The sequence below is a fragment of the Coffea arabica genome, chromosome 10e (assembly GCF_036785885.1).
Source record: "Coffea arabica cultivar ET-39 chromosome 10e, Coffea Arabica ET-39 HiFi, whole genome shotgun sequence".
Taxonomy (NCBI): Eukaryota; Viridiplantae; Streptophyta; class Magnoliopsida; order Gentianales; family Rubiaceae; genus Coffea; species Coffea arabica.
The window spans coordinates 7,904,245-7,927,152 of record NC_092328.1 but is presented as its reverse complement, the minus strand read 5'-3'; the positions used below and the strand labels follow the sequence as shown (position 1 = coordinate 7,927,152).

Sequence of the window (22,908 nt, the reverse complement as noted above, 5' to 3'; positions counted from 1 at the left end):
CAAACAGGTCATCGGAATAATAAGAAAGAGAGCACCAGAATAGCAAAAGAAGCCAAAGCAAAAGATAAATAAGGCAAGTTGCCATATAAATTCATAACAAAGATGATAATTGCATGTGAAAGCCGAAAGCTACTGGATAAGTTAGAGATTTACAATTTGTATTCTCGTCTATAAACTAGGCAATTTGTGCAGCAGCAGAAGTATTGAAGTAAAACATGATCCTGTTTAACCACAATAAGTTCAGCAGCAGTGCATTAAGTGCATCAAACTTTGAAAATTATATCTAGTAATTGACCTGCAAGTGCAGCGCCAACATGCTTCACTTAAAAGTATATCTCTCTGGCTTCCAAGCAGGATATCCTAAATTTCTAAACCATCATAGCTAGTATTTAAGATTATATGTCATCTAATATAAACCAAGACTGTACAGTTGGGGAACAGGCTGACATTGATTAGTTAAAACCTTCTATCAGCCCAGGTAATAGAAGGTCAATAATGTGCCTGCTAACCCTGCCAATGCTTTAATTTATTGCTCCGCTGCTACAGCTGAGCTGGTACTGGTGGAGAATGAAACAAGATTACCACGTGCACTGATGGGAGTTCCATAGTCAGAGTCACTATCAGCCTCGTCCTACATACATGGCAAAGAGGGTAATCAGAGGTGACAAGGGAATATGTGCATTATGTCAGAGGTGACTGCAAGTAAATGCAACAAGAGCTAGCTGCTCTGATAAAACCCCTCCAAAAGTAATTACCTCTTCAGTCACAGCATGGGTTTTCTTGGAAAGATCCCTCAATGTTCCCTGCAGATCGGCACAAAAGTAGGTAAGCTATAAAATGATAGACAATCCAGCATATTCAAAAAGCCTATACAAATGTACAGTATCCAGTATAATAAATTAATGAACTTTGAACATGTTACAGATTGATTACAGGATGTGATAGAGTGATCAAAAGATCCAGGTAATATCTAAAACATGGCTTCCCAGTCCATCCCACGAAGGGAAACAGGTGTTCATTTGGTCACAGTCCAGGCCATAATTTATGATTGAGCAAAACGTCAGCCAAATATCTGTGGAATCATATCAGTACCTCAAATGACAACTCTGACAATTTAACCCACCTAAAATGTTGGAAGATGAATACTGGGTTCAATGGAATCCAGGTATGAAGCAAACTACTACCTCACCAATTAGTGGATTATTTAATATAAACTACGTCAACAAAAAGTACTACATACTCAATATCTTAATTTCCAATGAAGCAGAATAAAATTAACTGAGAGGCAATGTTTTAGAGGTACACCAACCTTGTTTGCCCAAAAAAGCCCACATGCATTGCAAAGAGTTCTAGGACCAGCTGGACCGCGCCGCATCATTGGAGTTGACTTCGAACTTGTACCACAATGTGTGCATCTAAAAGAAGACAAATGATTGAAATGGATAAGAAATCAATGCATAGCACTGAGGCGAAAATACAAAAAATGTATAAAAAAAGTCATGTGCCAAAAATTATAACGTGTTATAAGTTTGTGGCATTACCAAATCAAAGGCAAGATGCAAGCCCAAAATTTTGTTGCATACTTCAGAATGAAACAGAATGTAAACTCTTTTAAGTAAGATAGAACTCACGAGGTTTCTGGTGGGTTATCAATCTGTCCAGACTCTTCGGCAACATCACAAGCAACAGAATCCTCAGAACTCCTCGGGGCGAATTGGCCCTTCTTTCGCTGCATCCTAATGGAATTGATAAGAGGCATACTAGTCAGGAAGAGCAACTGACAACAGAAGTTGTATACCATTTGTAGAACTGAAGATGTTAGAATCTCTGTCATCAGTAGTTATAGGCGTATAAGGGTTGATTAAACAATTTCTTAATCTTTTGGAGGATGCATGATTGAATCATACTAATTCACTGGCACATTTAAGTTTAAAAGGCCGGATTTTTTTCCCTCTTATACCACAGATTATTAACTAATATAAATAATTTACCTTGCTGCTCAATCCAATATCGCATTAGAAGCATTTTCAGAAAGATAGAAAAACATACTCAAAATGCTTTAAGTGACATGCTTAAAATAAGCATATCCATCAGCATAGAAAGTGTTACAAGGTGTTGGTATCTCTGAGTAACCTTAAATACATTCGATGCTTATCAGAACATTCCTTGGAGAATTTGATGTGTACATAGCTTGATTAAGTGTAGAAGTGGAAACTAAGCTCCATCTATCAAAGTCATATTACTGTTTCATAGAGAAATAATTCCATAAGTGCAGTTATTAATTTGGAATCCAGGAAGTAAACCTTTCTGCATTACAAAGCAGCAAGCAAAGTGATGAGGGATACAAATATACTCAATGCTAAATACATATTCCCAAGAAAGTACAAGGAAAACCCATCTGTATGACCACTATGTTAGCCTTAATCTCTATGCCGAACTAACATCAGATTCTGTCAAAGATTCTTAATGAATTCAAACCTAGCCCTACCAGAATCTTCTGTGACACGTTGCAACACGAAATTACAGAGATTACAAACTTCTAAACCTTAAAATGAAAGTTCAAATGCATAAAAGAGCAGTTTTTCCGTGCTGAGATATGCCCATCATAATGTTAAAGCGAAAACAATCATTTCAACCAAAACGACGCTGCTAAAGAACACAATTATGGAAGCAAGTTACTCTGTTCTACAAAAACTATTTAACTCGAAGAGAATAACAAAAGCCAGCTTACTTCATTGCAACTTCTTGACGGACATTGTACCGGATTTTCTTATCAAAGCAACGTTCCTTCCTTTTCTGTCGAAATCTATTCAAAGATTCTACCCGCTTTGGATCATTGCACCGCCCACTATAGTCCATCAAACTCTGAAGCAAGAAGTCAGACATTCAGGCTTGGTATCGAACAACTCAAAAGAGGTGAATGAACTGGCACAGCTCATCTATACCTTTGAAGTCTGATATGGCAAGTCTACTGCTTGAGTACCCGGAGTATATTCACATCCACCCAAAAGTGAGAGTACTGCTTGGACCTGCAGTCAAATGATACCAAAACAATTCCAAATCAATCACCCAAGGTATCCTCCAATCAATTTGCTTTATCAAAGTTTTACTTAAATTGGGTAAGCACATTAAGACAAAATTTTCTACGTTGGACAATAAAAAATAGTTCTCGTTTAGCTATCAATATTAGAAATGATGTCTGGAATTTTGCAATCGCTTTCATTTGATCAAACCAAAAGCCAAATTCTCGCCTATTAAGCGATGCAGAACAAATGCTGTCGTTTATGCCACAATGAGGAATGATGAGTGACCAAAAAGATTTTCCCCTTTTCAGGAAAAAAGAACAAAATTCTACTTATTACTTAAAATCATTTCCCATAAGATCATAAGAAGCCACATAACAGCCTATAATCGCCTTACTTTTCCACTGCTTAAGTAGACAGAATGCTCTAAATTCAACATTAGCCCGTCAAAATCAGTAGACACGTGGATTAGAAATCCTCAAGACTTCATATTTCCCATAACAAATGGAGCTATAAGAATGCAAAAAGGAAAAAAAAATCCCACATGATTAAACCACAAAGTGCTCACCTTTTCAGCGGTAACAGCATCAAACACGTAAACCTGGCCACGAAACGAAAGCGTAAGCTGGTTCGCAACATCACCGCCGTGCGGCATTGCCATTGCCACCCCTTCACCACCACCACCACCACCACCGTACAAGGTGGTATTTTGCGGAAGCGAGACTTCGATTCCATCCAAACCCCCAATTGTGCCACCATCCTCAAAGCCCACAATCTCAGTGTCTTCAATCGATTCCCTTCCTCCACCTCCGCCTCCAAATACGGCGGCCTTGACATCATCTCCACCACCATGGCTGGAGTATTGACCGTGGCCGTTCGTCGGCCCCACCAACTGCACTGGAGTATACATTCCTCGTTTCTTCGATTAATTTTCGAAATTGAATTCAATTTAAAGCATTACCCCTACAGATTATTCCTCCTTTTTGCTATGAAACAAGGAAAAAAAAACCCTAACCCTATAAAATATATATATGCAGAGAGTCTTAGGTAGTGCGTGAGTGTGTGTGAGAGTAAAAGTACCGGCGTCGGGAGAAAAAATGGCGTGGGGAGGGGTAAAAAAGGAAATGTAATGTCTTTTTGGGGATATTTACGATATGGGAAGAGAAAAATAGCAGGGGCGTAGGGGTAGTTTTGGTAATGGCAGTGCTGAGTAGAGTGTGGAGAAGAACCTGCGTTGTACCGGACACGGGAGGAAGGACAGCGGTCAGGGGCTCAGGGTCAGGGGAGAGGACGCTTTTATCTGCGTATTTTATTAATTCTTTTTTGGAATTAATTGCACTCAAGTCCTGAAAGTTGTGCAAAATATCATTAGCTTGGCTCACAAATATTACAAAATTGCACAATGCTGTACTCTACAAAATCTCCAACTTTTACTGTGATTTTGGTCCCCCGCCGGGCGGGAGGTGAATGGTAAATTTAAAAGTTTAATGGGTTTAAATGACGTGATTTTGTAGCTTTTGGCCCCTAGTTGGTTTTAAAAAAGTAAAATCTTCAAGGGTTTGATTGCTATTATGTTGTAATGGATGAGCTTGTTTAGAAAAAGTAATATTCCATTCATAGTACACACGATAATCTTGATGTACTTTTCAAACTTTTGATTGAGTTCAAGAGAATTTGGAAGAATAAAGGGATAATTTAAGAAACCTCCTCTGAGATTTTTCAATTTCACCGGCCTCCTATGATGTTTGTAAAATTACACTTATCTCCATTAATAAAATTATGTCTTATTAGAAACCAGTATCTAATGATTGAATAACTAATGATTGAATAATTAAAGCGCTAATTAACTATTAGTAACTAATTAATGAAAATAACTATTGAGAATCTCTTTAATGACGAATGGTGATTTGCAATTACAAAATAATGCCAATTGATATACCAAATAGCAACTATTTTGTGATTGATAGAATTTGACAGTGATCAAAAATCAGTTGTACACAATGTGAGAAGAAGGGTTTTGGAAGGAAAAAAAACACAGAGCAAAAAGAAGGTTTGTTTATGAGAAAATTTTCTTTAAAACTCTTAAAACTGTGGTAGTTGTAAAACTCTTAAGCAATGGTGCAAGACGAGTGGGAGGAAATAAGACTTTGCAGAAGTTTTTAGAAATTTGTGTCATTGGGAAAGGGATTCTCTGTATATTACTTTAGAGGTGGGTAAAATCCACACTCTACCACCTAAATCCACATCCCTAATGCATTAATAATTTGTTCCACAAGCATTGATGACTTGTACTATATTAATATTAAAAGTTATAATAGACGTGGATTTAGGTGATAGGAGTGTCGACTTTGAAGCATCATCTATTACTTTATTAGGAAACTTTTAGCGTCAAAAAACAAAAGTTAAACTGTTTTAAGTCTCCGGAAAATGCAAAATTATCTAATTAAAAAGGATAATATTTTTATACACTGTCCGTGTATAACATTTTTTATATTAGTAGGTTTAGATCATGCTAAATAACACGAATTCAAAATTAAAATTAAAATCATGCATTTATAGCATACATCCAAAACTGCTAGTGTAAAAAATTTATTATAATGTCCGTGTATAAAAAGTTAATCCATAAAATAAACATGATTCAAGGTGAAACTATAGTGTTACGTATGATTCTTTGCTTAAAACCAATAACTAGGATTCTTATTCATTATTTTTGGAGAATTTTACGGTGTTGATGGCAAAATATACAAAATATCTCTTTCATGGAACTATAATGTGAAACGATTGGAAAATGATCCTATACCATCATTTTCACATTTCTCCACAAATCCCTGAATCAAGTCCAGTCCATGATATCATGTCTGAATGAAGTTCTTTGGAAATCAATTAATTCAAATTAGCCATTGTTCCATATTAATTCATTCATGAAAATCTTGATTACATTCACTTTGGCCATGCAATGTTATTCAGAAGAAAATGGAAACCTTGTATGCACTCATAAACAATAGAGACTAACTCGACCACTAATTGGCGTAAGTTTCTTAGCAGAGGTGGTAGGACGAGACAGCCAAAAAAAGTATTCTTCTTTCTGTTTACTTGTGGGTGAGTTTAACCTTGAAATATAGCTGCTTGGATGAAAGACAAGTTAGATGATAATGATTAAAAGGACGTTTGCCGGATTCAAGATAGTAGTGATATACAGTAATATTTTGAACGGATACAAATGGTCCTTTTCTTTGCTGCTGCTTTAGATGTGGACATTCAATTTAATTTTAGTACTCACGGCACCGAATTATTGACTCTACTATCAGACGGACGAATCGAAACTGGCAATTGTGCCTATGAGCCTATCCCTTCTCTGCTTGTTTTACTTTTACTAGGCCTCAGAAGTCAGAACTACAGAAAGCAGAAGACATATTGTGTAGCTTTATTTGTCGTCTCTTTTCCATGGAAAACAGCAAGTTTCTTCATGTAGTTATGTTCCCATGGCTGGCCATGGGCCATCTGATACCGTTTCTAAGGCTGTCTAAATGCTTAGCTCAAAAAGGGCACAAAATTTCGTTCATCTCCACTCCAAGAAACCTCCAAAGAATCCCCAAGGTTCCCCACGATTTAGCTTCTCTGATTGAGATAGTCAGCATCCCCCTGCCAGAAGTTGACAACTTGCCAAAGCAGGGAGAGTCTTCAATGGACGTACCCCACGAAAAAGAACAGTTCTTGAAGATAGCCTTTGACTTGCTTCGATCACCAATAGCCACCTTTCTTGAAAACACAACGCCAAAACCAGATTGGATTCTTTATGACTATGCTTCTCATTGGTTACCGGAAATTGCGGCCAAAAATGGTATCGCAAGAGCCTATTTTAGTCTCTTTACTGCAGCAACTATGGCTTATATTGGACCTCCATCGATCTTGTTGAATGAAGGAGATGGTAGGTCAACAGCTGAGGCCTTCACAAGGGTGCCCAAATGGATACCGTTTCCATTGAATATTGCTTATCGTCTTCACGAAGTGGCTAAGCACATAGAGGATTCATCTGGCAATGAATCTGGAACTTCAGATGTCATCAGATTTGCTGCTGCTATCGAGGGAAGTGACCTGGTAGTCTTTAGAACCTGTGTTGAATTTGAGCCAGAATGGTTTGATCTTGTTTGTGAACTGTACAAGAAACCAGTTATTTCATTAGGGGTTTTGCCTCCATCCCTGGATGAAGATGATGAACTGGAAACTGATGAAACATGGCTTAGCATTAAAGATTGGTTAGATAAACAAAGTGTAAGCAGAGTGGTTTATGTAGCACTGGGAACTGAAGCAGCGTTAGGCCAAACAGAAGTCCATGAACTGGCTCTTGGATTAGAGCAATCTGAATTGCCATTCTTCTGGGTGCTAAGGAAGTCACCAGGATCAACAAAAGATGTTTCACAGATGCTCCCTGAAGGGTTCACAGAGAGAATCAATGCCAACGGCCGTGGAGTGATTTACACGGAATGGGTTCCTCAGGTGAAAATATTGAGTCATCCAGCAATTGGAGGGTACCTAACTCACTGCGGCTGGAATTCAGTGATAGAGGCACTTGGTTTCGGCCGAGTTCTGATACTATTTCCGGTGATGAATGATCAAGGGCTGAATGCTAGGCTATTGGAAGGCAAGAAAGTTGGAGTGGAGATACCAAGAGAGGCAGAAGATGGCTCGTTCACAAGCACTGCAGTGGCTGAAACGCTGAGATTGGCAGTGGTGAGTGAAGATGGAGAGTCAATGAGGGCTAATGCCCTGAAAATGAAAAATTTGTTCGGCGATGGGAATGCTAATCAAAGTTATCTTGACAGTTTTGTTCGTTCGTTGGAAGAGAAAAAACACATCTTGTTCCCTGGCCCAGCTGTTGAGAAAGGTACATGAGTTGTTCATGATGATCCAGATAAAATGAACTGCTTGATGGAGTCCTCAAAAGTCTTCAGTTTGTCTTAACATCATGGTTCATGGACATTGTGTTGAAGGTAACAATTTAGTGGATCTTCAGTTTGCCTATTGAAGGAGTGGTGAGGACTGAGGAGTTGTTTAGTCGATGGAAAACTGCGTAGGATTGTCATTGGAGGCTTGTGTAATGCACTGAAAAGTTCATTTAGATTAGCAAAATAAACTCTACCAGAAACATGTTGCTAGAAAAAGCAGAATCTGGAGCTAGCAGAGAATAAGATAAAAGATTTTAAGAAAGAACTTATTACAGAATTGACAGGGTTGTGTTGTTGTTGAGATCCATCGATGTAACAGTTCCAGAATACTGTCAAAGAATTTTCCATTACATCAGTTTAGAACTGACACGAGTTTCCCAGAAAATGAACTGACTAATAAATGATTTACACTAACTTACTTCTGCTTACTGCCTGAGTTCCAGCTCAATCATGACTGATGAGGGCTCTTAGTATATCGACTGAATTTTGAAACTATTAAGTTGACAAATTGATTACAGTCCTCTGCGATGATGCCGATACAAATGATGTTGAAATTCAGCCATGCTTGTGTATGCTTTATCAAAGTATTGTCTTCCAAATGATCTTAAATCACTATCAATCCCACAGCAGTTACCCTAGGCATAAACTCTCATAAAATTGAATTCTGAAAACTGAAGCTTGAATTAATTAAGTTATTGAATTGTTAAGTATTAAATCTAATATATTTAAGCGCATATTTTATTCAATGAATAGTTTATCACTTAATGTTTGGAGCAAATTTTACCTAAGAAATTCAGTGCCACTTAGGGTCCGTTTGTTTCGGGTGAAAATGTTTTCCAAGAAAATATTTTCCTAATTTCCCGTGTTTGATTGCACAAAAGTTACTGAAAACATTTTCCTATGTAAAATATTTTCACTCATCTTATGGAAAACAACTTCCCTTCCAAACTTACTGAAGTTGTTTTCCGAAATGCATGTATCCCGCATGTAGTATGTTCCAAACTTATTGAAAACATCTTGTAGTATGTTCTTTTTTTTTTATAGTGTAAATAGGAGGACTTAAACCCAAAACCTCTTCTTTACACTCCTTCCTCCGTACCACCCAATCCAACCCAACCCTCCCCCTAGTATATTCAAAATAAAAAAAAAACCTCATCCTGCTCATCCTATGCTAGTAATTAATTATGTATAATAGGGACATTCTTTTTTAGAGAAACTTTCAGCAGTGAGAGTGCAAGATATATGTCACAATAAGTATTGCATGTGATTGATATTTGACACTAAATGGCCAGCAATTTGTTTATTGCTTAAGGAGATATTTTTTATTCATATATACATTTCTCCAAGATTTTTTAAAGTTAAACAATGAGATAAATTTTCTTATTTTGCATGGGAAGAAGTATGTAGTTATAATGTGTAGAAAGTAAAGATAGAGATAAAAGTGAAACATAACGGTTTTGGAAACATATGTGTACAATCAGATTCATTGATTTTAATTGGGATCATCCAACGTCGTACTCAGTGTCCATGGAAAATTCGAAAATACGTCAACCAGATTTGGCAGTTATTAGATGATCCACCTAGATTCACGCACTGCTATCGGGAGGCTAACATAGTTGCTGATGCATTGTCTAATGTGGGTATATCTCATCCAGATAAACAAATTAAGGTTTATGACACCTTCAGTACATTCCCAAGGTTGGCTCGTGGAGCAATCCGTTTGGACAGAATAGGGATACCTTCAATTAGAAAAATGAGGAATATGTAAGAGGAATATTTTGTTATATTTTCCATGAATAAATAAAAACATATTTTTTTAAAAAAAGAGATAAAAATGAAAATATTTCAAAAGTTAAACAAACACCAGAAAAATGAAGTAAGAAAATATTTTTAATAAGCTAACCAAACACCTGAAAATGATGAAAGGGAAATGATTTTCAAGGAAAATTACTTCCACGGAAAATATTTTCCCAAGGAAAACATTTTACTTCCAACCAAACAGACCCTTAATTAATTTCGATATTCAATTTTTGGTTATCAAATGATCTAAATATATTAAGATCTGAATCTATTAAATTTAAGTATTGAATTGAGTTATCAGACAAGGCTTTGGCTCTGTTTGGATCTCCTGTTTTTGGAGTGTTTTTCAAAAACTAGTTTTTCAAATACAATAAAAGTTACAACAAAGTACTCTAAAAGATAATCTAAAAATTAGTTTAAATTTTTTAAAAATTTTACCAAATATCTCAAAATAAAGTGCCAATAAAAAATATTCCAAAATATTTTCTAAAAATATTTTAAAATATACTCTAAAAACTCTGTTACAGCAAAGTTTTTCAAAAACACCTCCAAAAACAGTTAATCCTTTAGTTTTTGAAAAATTTAGGGTGTCCTTTTTTTTTTTTTTTGTCGACACAGGGGTGTCCGGGTCAATCCTTACGGAGTCCGACTAATCCCCTGCGGTCCTGGAGAGGAGGCCCCACTCCACACCGAACACGTTAACAACGGGACTCGAACCCTGGACAAGCCAGGAAGGTCGCCATATCCTAAGGAGGGGGAGCGGACCGCTCGAGCTACCCCGCGGGGACAAAGACAAGCCAGGAAGGTCACCATACTCTATGGAGGGGGAGCGGACCACTCGAGCTATCCCGCGGGGTCAAAGACCAGCCACGTAGAGTGGCAAGTTGTGGGAGGCAGGGATTGAACCCCTGACCTCCAGCCAATGTTTTCAAACCCGGACCGGACCGGCCGGTCCGATCGGTTCGACCGCGACCCGGCCATGTGTCCGGTCCGGTTCATTACTTGTGTTGACTTGGTTCAAGAACCGGTCAAACCCGTAAAAAACCGTTCAAACCGTTAAATCTGAATCGAACCGTGAACCGCGGTTTTTTAATTTTGGGCAAAATTGATTGAATTTTGACCGAAATTATCTAAACCTATTCTTTAGTTCACTTTTCAATCTTCATTCGGTCTTCTACTCTTCGTCCTTTGCTTCGCCGCCGCTTCGCCCTTTTGTTTTTCAGCCAACAATCTTCCTCCATAGCCTGCCCCTGCTTCACCTTCACGGCTTCACCACCACCTTCAGTTGCTGATCAGAAGCAAGATGATGGTTTTGATGAGTTTGATCCTCGTAGCTCATTTTCAGGTAAGATCTGGTTTCACCTTCACGGCTTCACCACCACCCTCTTATTTAGTTTGATTTCACAAAAGATCTGGTTTGTCCTCAAATTAGAAAAGGTATTTTTTTTGGTTTGTCCTCAAATTAGATAAGCTGATCAGTTTGTCCTGCAATTTTTTTTTTACTCGTTAATTGGCTTTGTTGTCTGGCTTGAAGATTGTAGCAAAGGTGAATCAGTGGGTTAATCTATTATCTTATTGTGGAGACTGAATCAGTGGGTTTTTTTTTTTATCTTATTGCTGGCTTGAAGGCTCGTTAGTTGGCTTTGTTGCACGTTGCAGTGATGAGCTCGTTGGCTGTTGCAGTGTTTCTCTCTTTGTTGTCTAAAAATTGGTAGTAGCATTTTCGTTCTTTTGGTCCATTAGGAGATTGCAGAGGGATTCAATTGAATGAGGCAGTAAAAGAATTTGGAATAAGAAAGAACAGAACTAAGAGCTGCCAATCTCATATGATTGATTCTTTAACTGAAACTATGAAAGGCACTCTTCAAGAAAGAACCAAGCAGATGCTAGTTGGCTATGTTTGACCTTTCGCAATCATTTGTTTCATTAAGAATATTTCCACTTGGATGCAAAAGCAGAATGATGCAATAGCATAATCCTCCACATGCCACCGCATCTCACCTAGTTTTAACATGCATGGACAGAGAAATATCTGACTTACCTATGATTGAGCAATTTACATAATTCTTAATTAGCCATTAGGCCTCCATGTACTAAGCTGCTGTCTACCTGGCTGTTTGTTTTTGTTCTTGTTTCTTTGGGTATTAACTCTACCTTGAATTTTGCTAATAGTTCTTGGTATTTACCTGTAATTTACTTATGATTCAACATGAAGGGAATTTCTGGTCTTGGATTTTAGGTAGAAGTTTGAGAAGAAAGAAAATGTTAACCATTATTAACACTAGGTGTATATTTTAGTTTTGGCAATTATTACAAGACTAGGATTATTTTCTGTGCATAGGTATATGTGTGTATATATATATAATTTATTTATTTATTTATTTATTGAACCGGGGTTGAACCGGTCCGATCGGTTGAACCTCGACCCTTTTACTTCATCGGTTCATTTAACGGTCCGAGTTTTAAAACATTGCCTCCAGCATCCCAAAGAAGGGGATGACCACTGACAATGCATGCGAGAAGGATCATAAACTCATAATCAAATTAAGTCCAAGTCAGATGAAGACTTTCAACACTTCTTAGCAGGTGATGGTACCTCTGCGACAGTGGCGGAGCTAACACCCCACTCAAGTTTTTAGTACGCTAAAACTTATTTTTTTAAAACATAAAAATAAAAACTACTAACGTTACATATATGTTAAAATTGTATCATACGAGTATTCATTTTTTTAAAACGCTGCAAAATCAATTTATTATCAATTTTGTTAAATACATCTTTTTCAATGTAACCAAATGAATATCTTGATTTTTTAAAAAATAATTTATGAATCACCATCAACTTGATCTTCTACGAGTTTCTTTTAAAAAATCTATCTTTACCGTATTATAAAAAAAATTATATTAACTTAATTTCATGTTATAAATAAAAAAAAAATTCCATCTACTAGAAAAATTCTTGTTTTTGAAAACTTTGCAGTTTGAAGAATTGATTTTTTTACTCCACTCAAAAAATACACCCCTTGTTTTTGAAAACTTTGAATGAATTTATTCTTGAACTAACTTCCATAAATAACTTGAAATAAATTCAAAATTATTGTGATGGCGAGAATTATGAAATTTCAATTGTTTGGGGTCAATGTATATAGAAAAGAGAATTTGATAAAATTTAGTGGGGTCCAATAAGATACAACTTTAAAATTTTCTAAATTACCTAAGCCTAAAATTAATTTTCCAAAATTAAGTGGTGTCAATTCACCCCACTTGTTTGCTTTTTTTTTTTTTGGGCCGGAGCAGGCGAGGAGTTGGGTTCATCATGTATAGAAAATTATCATTTTCAGGTATAATTTTAAAGTTATGGCTTCTATTTTTTTTTAAAAAAAAAAAATTTCTAACACTTAGCTATCCAGTCCTGATATTTTCATTGCAACTCAAAGTCAAAGATTGTAAATCAATTTTGTAGATCAGCGAGTTCTTTTTTGTCACTGAATTATTTTAACAAAACAACAATAAAATGTATGAAATAAAAGCTACATATTCATTACTAACTGGAAATGTGTATTAATTATTTAGTAATATGACTACTTATTTTCTACTAGCTCATTCTTACACTCTGATGGGAAAAATATATTTAAATATTTTATAGCATCAAATTTTGAAACGCAATCATAGCTGAAGACCAAAATGCTTATATAATATTGCTAATTAAATGCAATGCTGGTTTTTTATGTTTAAGAAGAGAAATTTTGAAAATATACAAATGTATTAGTTTCAACTTAACATATAAAATCACAAGTATATAGAATCAATTACCTAAATTTGAAAGTCAGTATGCCAAAGGGAAAACTAAAAGAAAATAGTTAAGTGAAAGGTATACCCAAATTACTTCAAACAAAAGTTTTTTCTACATAACATACAAAGTTTTAAAAGAGTAACGTATAATGCCAAAGCAGTTAAAAAAAAAAAACTGAACTTTGTAGATCAATTAATGAAATAATAAGATCTATAGAACCCAAATTTTTGAAAAAGAAATTACCAAATAAAATACAAATTCTTAAATCATACAACTGCTAAAAAACTGACTCTAATAAAACTAATAAATAAATGGTTCTAGACTTAGTTTAGTTTGCCAACATTGCTTCCCTTAAACCAAGCTCTCCATTGAGGCAGAAGGTCCAACACCATCTCGAGCAACAATCTCTATGCAAATCTGTATCACTGTATAGTTGACATACAACTCCATCTTGTTGCCGGTTATTAGCTTCATTTTTATATGTGACAGTGGACGCACATTGTATTTTGCAAACAATTTGTCAGCAATTTCTTCTTGATCAAAGTATTCATTCATACAAATCCATTCATCATCAGAGTCACCATATTTACCACCAATGTAAGTGCCCAAAAATACAAAATTATAGATTGTTGCTCTCTTGCCAAAATTATCATCACCAAATAGTTCAGAATAGCCACTGCCACAATCATCCAAAATTTTCATATTGTCAATCAACTCTTTTGGAGCCAAAAATTTTTGAATTCCGATGAAATCCATATCTATCAAATCAAATACCTTTTCATCACCTTGAGGAGAGTCCGAACCAATAAAATTTTCAACAATTATTTTTTCTTCATATGCCAAATCAAACTTTTCTTCTTCCTTTATCAATATGAGGGGGAGGCAATTGGAGGAGTATTTATTTCAAAAAAAAAAAGAGTGAAAGTTCAAATTTTCCATAAAGCAAATACTAGGAGGAGGTGGGGCAATAGAATTTTGTCAAATTATTGGAGGGGTAAGAAAAAGACTTCCAAACTTATAAAACTTCCTAGGAGTTAAAAGAAATTTTTTTAAAAAAATTTTCAAGGGGCTAAAAGAAGAATCTCAAAACCTGGGGGCGGCTGCCCTCTCAGCCCGAGTTTCCAGCCGGCACTTCATTGTTTATAATAATGTCATCGTCTTCGAAACGAACTTAATCACTATTAATTAGGATGTCATTTTGGACATGGCTTCTTGTGAGAAAGTTTCAGGCTTTAAATTTTAACCTCAATTCCGGTATAATCTCATGAAGTATGGTCAATACCATGATTAGAGTAAGGGTAGTCAACAAAGAGTTGAGGTTAAATTAGGAGTCAATATCAACTACTACTAGTACTTCCATATATCTTGTCGTACAAATATTTCTCAATTAGACTTTTGCAGAGTTTTGCAAATTAACTAGTAACTAAACAAAGAAGGGATTATCTAAGGTCAGAAAAATGTTGGTCACCAGCCTTTGGATATGTGATGACTCCTCACTTTCTTGAAAATAAGTTCAAACTGGCATCTCAAATCTTCAAGTGGTCTTAATGGCCTAAAATTTTCTCAAAAGCTTGATGCATGTTTTCTCTCTGACTCCTGTGAAACTATCCATATGAGCAGACAGAAGTAGGGAATTTGAAGCGGGAAGAGGGTTACCATTTGTTCTGCGAGGTTCTTACTTGGAACTTGAAAACAGAAACTTCCATGAAATGTATACGTTTGCGCTAACGATTTAAATGACGTTTTCACTTATGCAAAATGCCAGTCAATCTGGGTTCAAACTTCAATATAATATTGTCTAAAAATTTCAGAAAGTCCTGCCTCATACACCAGTCCAGGTACGGCGAATTCGCCTCGCAATTTTCTTATATAATAGCCGATTTATGCTTGCTACCTTAGAGCCTTCACAAAGCAGGAAATATTGTCTTGTCTCGACTCTAGAGTCTAGCCTCATTATACATCTCTTCTCCATGGAAAGCAGCAATGTTCTCCATGTTGTGATGTTCCCATGGCTAGCCATGGGTCATCTGATACCCTTTTTTAGGCTATCTAAACTGTTAGCTGGAAAAGGGCATAAAATTTCGTTCATTTCCACTCCAAGAAACCTCCAAAGACTCCCTAAAATCCCCCAAGAATTAGCTTCTCAGATTGAGCTTGTTAGCATTCCCCTGCCAGAAGTTGACAACTTACCAAAGCAGGGAGAGACTTCAACTGACATACCCCATGAACAAGATCAGTTCTTGAAGATAGCCTTTGACTTGCTTCAATCACCAATGGCCTCCTTTCTTGAAAACACAAGGCCAAAACCAGATTGGATTATACATGACTATGCTTCCCACTGGCTACCCGAAATTGCTGCTCAAAATGGTGTCTCAGCTGCCTTCTTTAGTCTCTTCACTGCAGCAGCTTTGTCCTTTCTCGGACGTCCCTCTGCCTGGTTGAGTGGAGAGGATGGTAGATCAACGGCTGAGGACTTCACAGTTGTGCCCAAATGGATACCCTTTCCATCTAACTGTGCTTATCGCTTGCACGAGGTGCGGAAGAACATCGAGGATGCATCTGGCAATGAATCTGGAGCTTCAGATTTTATCAGGTTTGCTGCTTCTATTGATAGAAGCGACCTGGTAATATTTAGGACAAGCGTTGAATTTGAACCAGAATGGTTCAATCTTGTTCGTGAACTTTACAAGAAACCAGTTGTTTCCTTGGGTGTTTTACCTCCATCCCTTGACGATGATGATGAATTGGAAACTGATGAAAAGTGGCAAAAAATTAAAAACTGGTTAGATAAACAAACTGCAAACAAAGTTGTTTATGTGGCACTGGGGACTGAAGCAACAATTAGCCAAAAAGAAGTCCAAGACTTGGCTATTGGTTTAGAGCAATCTGAATTGCCATTCTTTTGGGTACTACGAAAGCCACCCGGATCAAAAAAAGATGTGACAGATATGCTTCCTGAAGGGTTCAGAGAGAGAATCAATGCCAATGGCCAAGGAGTGGTTTACACTGAATGGGTTCCTCAGGTGAAGATATTAAGTCATCCAGCAATTGGAGGGTACCTAACTCACTGCGGCTGGAATTCAGTGATAGAGGCACTTGGTTTCGGCCGAGTTCTGATACTATTTCCAGTGATGAATGATCAAGGGCTGAATGCTAGGCTATTGGAAGGCAAGAAAGTTGGAGTGGAGATACCAAGAGCTGCAGAAGATGGCTTGTTCACAAGCACTGCTGTAGCCGAGACATTGAGATATGCAGTAGTGAGTGAGGAGGGAGAGCCAATGAGGGCTAATGCCAGGCAAATGACAAGTTTGTTTGGCAATGGGAAGAGGAATCAAGATTATATAGACACATTTGTTCGATGTTTAGAAGAGAGAAAAATATCTAATTTCCTGGCCTGAACACCTACTTCCTGAAGTATGAGAATTGTGCTGGATGATCCTCGAGTGTTCTGTTGTAGCATTTAATGTCTGTTCAGTCATAGTATATAGGACGGAGATCGATTAAGAGTCACTACCACAGTCAAATCTATATATGATCACAAATTTAACTCTTTTACGTTTAATATTTCCTCTTTTCCTTTTTAGGTAGATTTTCTCATAGGGCGAATACTTTGGTAGCAAAGTCCAATTTGAGTGGTATATCCCCCTCAACAACCCCCCCCCCCCCCCCCCCCCCACCCACAACACACCAAAAAAAAAAAAAAGAATGCGATATTACAATACACTTGGATTGTTCATACAAAGCACCTATTATCAATAACTATCATGAATGATATCTTTAAGCCACAATTCGGAGTGCAAACAATTCAATTTTAAACGAGTTACTCAAAACTTAACCATGATTTCGAGTTGGCCAAAAGCTCGGGCCAAATTGAAATAGCTCTAATAGATTGATGAATCGGGTTTTAATATACACATTGGAGACTCTAAAAGCTTGTCAATTTTAATTGAGTATCTATGTAAATGTATCTAAGTGTTTGTGTGTATTTTTTTCTTACTTTATATATATATAGTATGGGAATATGTCCATATATTGCACTTGTCTTGTGTTTCTCATTGTAATATTTTTTGTATAAAATTTTTCTCACAATTAATAAGAAAAGAGAGGAAAATTTAACAATTTAATACAGTTTTAAGTATATTTAGATGTTTGTTAATAGTTTCAAGTTATGTATGACTATCTCGTTATGATGGATAAAACCTAAGTGCATAGTTATATTAAATACCATATATACGTGTGTGTAAGGATTGCATAACAAATTCACAAAATTGTATGATTATTCATCCAACGGCTAAATATTAAGTCACACAAGTTCAAAAGTCCACAATTTAAACTTTTGATTAATCTTTCGTGTACTGATATATCTGACCATACATACACACCAAAGTATCAAATTAAATAAAAGAAAGTATGTAGTGAGAGAAACTATATATGGTGTGATCAAATGATATTAGACAAAAGCTTAGCAGGCCACTAATTTACGCCATAAGAAAGTATCAACCCCTTGATTAACAGACTCAAATTACAAATGTTTCAAATATGTTCAAGATCAACCGACTTATAATTGGTGTTCATGTTTTCCAAAAGCCAACATAAAAACGTTAGCCATGTTCAAAATCTCAATTTGCAACAGCCCTTGATTCTTCTTAAATTTCATCTATGATGTATCTCTTTACATATATATCTTATCTTATCTTATCTTACTATAAGATAAACAAAAGGCCAAAGTTACTGTAGCAGTCCCTTTTGCTGACACGTGGCACTTTGTGTGAATTTTGAGCTTTCTCTTTTGCTTTCTTTATGGACTTGGCATTGCTTTAAATGTGCTCAATGACCCAAATTAGATTGCATTTATCATTTCTTTATAAGGTTGAATTACTTTTAATAAACTTTTCAATCTCTACATTTTGAACAAATATAATTCAATTACTATAAGATAAACAAAAGTCCATAGTTACTGTAGAAGTCCCTTTTGTTGACACGTGACACTTTGTATGAATTTTGAGCTTTCTCTTTTGCTTTCTTTATGGACTTGACATTGCTTTAAATGTGCTCAATAACCTAAATTAGATTGCATTTATCATTTCTTTATAAGGTTGAATTATTTTTAGTAGACTTTTCAATCTCTACATTTTGAACAGATATAATTCAATTAGAATTTATATTTATTTCTATTTACATTAACATTTCAAGTTATATTTGACACACTAACTTAAGATTTAATTATTTCTATTCGAGTTTTCAACCTTATCATTCAAATTTAAGAAAAAATATTTGTCAAAATAAGTTATCATTTAAAGTTAATGTAAAGTAAAAGATTATTTAAAATTTATTCTATCCTATAATAAAGAACAAGATTTTCTGCTCAATGCAATGTACATTTCTCTGTGCCAATTTTGTTTTGATTTGTTCATGTTCAAATATTTAGTAACATTTGACTTTATGTTTATTCATATTTTTATTATCTGGATTTTGAGTTTTCTCTTTTACTTTCTCTATGGACTTGCATTGCTTTAAATGTGCTCAATGACCCAAATTATATAGCATTTACCATTTCTTTATAAGGTTGAATTATTTTGAGTAGACGTTTCAATCTTTATATTTTGAACATATATAATTCAATTAGAATTTATATCTATTACTGTTTACATTAACATTTCAACTTATATTTGACAAATTAACTTAAGATTTAATTATTTCTATTCGAGTTTTCAGCCTTATCATTTAAAATTATATTTGTCAAAATAAGTTATCATTTAAAATTGATGTAAAGCAAAAGATTATTTAAAATTTATTCTATCCTATTATAAAGAACAAGATTATTATTTTTGCTTAATGCGATGTACATTTTTCTGTGTCAATTTTATTTTGATTTGTGCATGTTCAAATATTTAGTGACATTTGACTTTATGTTTATTCATGTTTTTATTGTCATTTAAAGTTATACATATACTTTTTTTAAAAAAAGTATATAAGTATATTATTAATTTGTACACTGAATTAAATTTGTTAAATGAAAAATGTGGACAATTATTAATCCAGTGACAATGACAGGAAAAATGTATATTTGAAAGCTATCATTAAAAGAAGAAAAAAAATCATCATAATGAAATGTAATAAAGACATATATATTTTTCTCATCAAATTTGCATGGTATACTTGGTGGTAATTTCAGTTAGCATTAATGATTCATATTTTAACTAAATATTAATGTATTACTGACTCAAAAGAAAATTGACAAAAAAAATGACAAAGTTCATTTGTTCAAATTTAAATACTGATAATCCAATTTCTCTCCATTTCAGTAATATACATACTTTACGTGTACTTCCACACATGACACTCTACTGATAAACATTCCATCAAATTTTGCTAACTTTAAACGCTTTAAGGCCGGCACTGCACACAGCCAACCCTTTTTTTTTTTTTGGTTGCCTGCCACGGTATCCAGGGCTTTGCCCTGACTAATCCGTTGGTCGACCCGGGTCGCACACCTGGCTATGGTGGGTGAGTCTCCCAACAAGGGTAGCTGCATACGCCAGGTTTCGAACCCGAGACCTGCTTAAGCGGAACCAAACTGCTTATCACTTGGCCCAACCCCAGTTGGTACAGCCAACCCTTACTAGTATGTATATATATATCATTTTTTAACCATTTTTTCCCTAGGAGGACAAGAATGACATTAAAAAACAGGGAAAAGATATGGGCATCAAAACCCAAGACCTCTTTATGTATATACGATATATCATTTTCTATATATATATATATATGGACATGATAACATATTCATGTTATTGTGACTGATATAAAGTACGCATGTTTTGGATATTTAGATGAGTTTCATTGAGAAAAACAACCATCTTGTTGAAAGAAATAATGGAGATCAAGGCAACAATGTTGCAGATTCAAAAGATTTTTTTTTTTTTTGTTTTAAATACTCCAACTTGATACAAAAATCACATTGCTTTCTTAACCCCTCTTGTACATGAAACAAATTTACCAACTTCTAAAGAATATGACATTTTATGAAACTAATAGGTCTCTTTCGGTGGTAAAAATTTGTTTTTGAAAGTTCATGTCACATAATTGCATTGTTAGACTCTCACACACAGCTCTAGCTGGAAGTGATTATAACTATAAAATCTGTGCAGAAAAAGACTATATTGGTACAATAGTATGGGCACAAAGGTATTAAACAATATAATACAGAACTCGCTAACAAATTTTCATCATTGTATTGCTCTTAACCTTAAGGTTTGTTAATGAGTAATTAGAAGAAACCTAAAAAAGAAATATTTCAAAGTCAAAAACACAAATCAAACAACAAAGCATATACTTATATGCTAATATGATGCTAAAACAAAGTGGAATGGCCATAGAACTCTAAGCCCATGCAAATTGCAATGGCCAAAGATTTTTTTTTTTTTTACCCTTCTACCTTTCTCGACATCGTTTGCATTGGAAGCCATTGTATATTGCAATGGCCAAAGACATTTTTATTTTTTTACCTTCCCATCCCTCCCTACACCCTTTGCACTCTAATTATCAGGCGCAAAAATTGAACCCTAAATTTGACAATAGGGAGGACTTTAAAGCCCTTCACCCAGTCACTGGGTTGACCTTGATAGTTAGTGACCAAAGGACTTATTTGAATAGTTGAGCATCTAATTTATAATTTACATGTGAGAAAGGCTTTAATATAATTTACACTCTTTTATCCAAAAAGGAAAAAAAGTATCTATATCCCTAGTTCAACACTCCTGGGGCTTATCCTAGATAGTGGTTTGCTAATATTATTCATGCTCCTAATGACTTCAAAAGTTATTCTCATTATGTTAAACCACTTTGTCAAAGTCATTATGGTTATTTTAAGCCAATTTGTCAAAGTGTACCACATTCTTCATTATCAAATGATTAAATCACCTTTGGCATATACCCGTTAGAGATTTTTTTTAAACAATTATCTTTATTTGTTTAGAATCTGGTACCTGTTTTTTCGTTAATTTTTTTTTCTTTTTTGTTTCACTTACTGTTTGGTTTATTGATCCTTATAATAAGATCCATCTCTGTAGAACTTTAACTTATTAAATTGTTGAGAGAAAGAACCAAGTAATTTAAAAACGAAACCAAAGATGCTAGACTAACCAATTATCTTGTTTCAATTGTGCTCCTTTTGTGTAAGAAAATCCGATAATATGGATCATTGTAATAGTTTTAACTTATATGTTTTAGGCCTTTTTAGAGATGAGAAAAAAACTTTTGCTACTCCTTACGTATCTAGGTATACATTGTTATACTGGTAGTTATACCCGTAGCTAAAAAGTGACAAATCATGTTTACACCAACCCCCCCCCCCCCCCCCCCCCCCCCCCCCCCCCCCAAACACATCTCCCTTTATATATTATATAGATTTATTCTAATTTAGGTGCTGCCGATTACTTGTATTCCTATGGGTAATTAAATTACCACCACCTTGGACTGATGTAGAAATGCTAGGTTAATTAAAGAAGCACAACAAAGCAAATACTTAATGGCTCAAACAGTACGCAGTTTCAAGCCACCACAACAGAAAGTAACAGTTACTTGCAATAACGGAACTTTGACGAACATCTGAATCAATAACACGTGAAAGGGGTTTAGCCTTCAGTGTTCAACCTATAGGTTTTGATGTGGGCAATGTTCTTTGTGCAGATTATAGGCTTTGGTATGAAGTACGATTCTACTATTGGAGCACTTGATCGATGCCCTATATACAGAAAAATCATATGAGGTTAACAAGAAACTGTTGATCCAGCACACATTTGGCTGGTTCAATTTCCACAAAAATTTGCCTCCAAGATTGGGGGTACAATAAACAAAATCACCTATCCGTATTACGGTGTAGTTCTGGCCTCTAATGTGAAGAATATAGTGTACATTATTAAACACCCAAGTCTCCTCGCATGCAGCCAGGTGCAATAAGGGTGAATGCAGTTGTATGTATCAGCAATTCAATATTTTCACATGGACTCTCCGATGATTCAAAATCACCGCTTGTCATTTTCTCCACCTCGTTTTAGTAACCACATGTTCCCCAAGAAGCTGCAATGTAAGCGTAGATGCTGCATTATCAGGTGGGAATTTTAAATTGCTGCTGAAGGACTCTGATCCTCTTTATCGTGAACAATTTCCACAAGCTGAAATGTAGGTGTAGATAATCCGCAGCTATTATGGACATGTACACTCACTATCTGGAAGCTTGGGAGAATTTTGAAGTCAGCTGAAGTAGATATCTAAAGCCCAAAACAAGGGACAAAGAAAAAATAACGAAATTAATAGCAAGAAGAATAGGTAGTTAATCAGCACCAAG

At 35.4% G+C, this 22,908-nt stretch overlaps 4 protein-coding genes across 8 annotated transcripts in view; 2 read left to right on the top strand and 2 right to left on the bottom strand.

The window, feature by feature from the left end:
• Positions 1 to 340: 340 nt before the first annotated feature.
• LOC140015406 (GATA transcription factor 25-like) lies at positions 341 to 4,082 on the bottom strand. Its single transcript, XM_072067946.1, has 7 exons — positions 3,592 to 4,082; positions 2,946 to 3,029; positions 2,732 to 2,865; positions 1,632 to 1,736; positions 1,310 to 1,415; positions 756 to 803; positions 341 to 631 (listed from the first exon to the last, which is right to left on the bottom strand). The coding sequence occupies exons 1-7, from the start codon at positions 3,931 to 3,933 to the stop codon at positions 527 to 529; spliced, it is 924 nt and encodes a 307-aa protein (XP_071924047.1). The 5' UTR covers positions 3,934 to 4,082; the 3' UTR covers positions 341 to 526.
• A 2,241-nt stretch (positions 4,083 to 6,323) lies between these two features.
• LOC140015524 (UDP-glycosyltransferase 91C1-like) lies at positions 6,324 to 8,354 on the top strand. Its single transcript, XM_072068174.1, has one exon. It carries the CDS (start codon positions 6,468 to 6,470, stop codon positions 7,914 to 7,916), a length of 1,449 nt encoding a protein of 482 aa, XP_071924275.1. The 5' UTR covers positions 6,324 to 6,467; the 3' UTR covers positions 7,917 to 8,354.
• A 2,517-nt stretch (positions 8,355 to 10,871) lies between these two features.
• Positions 10,872 to 17,121, top strand: LOC113714707 (UDP-glycosyltransferase 91C1). The gene is made up of 2 exons (XM_072067324.1): positions 10,872 to 11,114; positions 11,398 to 17,121. The coding sequence occupies exon 2, from the start codon at positions 15,443 to 15,445 to the stop codon at positions 16,955 to 16,957; it is 1,515 nt and encodes a 504-aa protein (XP_071923425.1). The 5' UTR covers positions 10,872 to 11,114; positions 11,398 to 15,442; the 3' UTR covers positions 16,958 to 17,121.
• Positions 17,122 to 22,127: 5,006 nt separating this feature from the next.
• LOC140015290 (BEACH domain-containing protein B-like) overlaps positions 22,128 to 22,908 on the bottom strand; it is a 40,565-nt gene continuing 39,784 nt past the window's right edge. For 3 of the 5 annotated variants that reach the window (XM_072067312.1, XM_072067311.1, XM_072067315.1), the window contains one exon: positions 22,128 to 22,831. The gene's annotated coding sequence lies outside the window, so the exon portion shown is untranslated. The remainder of the gene's footprint in view (positions 22,832 to 22,908) is intronic. The other 2 variants (XM_072067314.1, XM_072067313.1) reach the window with 1 other exon arrangement.

Coding starts and splice junctions, on each gene's coding strand:
- LOC140015406 (XM_072067946.1), bottom strand. CDS start 3,933: ATGTATACTCCAGTGCAGTTGGTGGGGCCGACGAACGGCCACGGTCAA. Junction 3,030..3,591: donor ATGCTGTTACCGCTGAAAAG/GTGAGCACTTTG, acceptor ATTTGACTGCAG/GTCCAAGCAGTACTCTCACT. Junction 1,416..1,631: donor GATAACCCACCAGAAACCTC/GTGAGTTCTATC, acceptor GTCTTCTTTTAG/ATGCACACATTGTGGTACAA.
- LOC140015524 (XM_072068174.1), top strand. CDS start 6,468: ATGGAAAACAGCAAGTTTCTTCATGTAGTTATGTTCCCATGGCTGGCC.
- LOC113714707 (XM_072067324.1), top strand. CDS start 15,443: ATGCTTGCTACCTTAGAGCCTTCACAAAGCAGGAAATATTGTCTTGTC.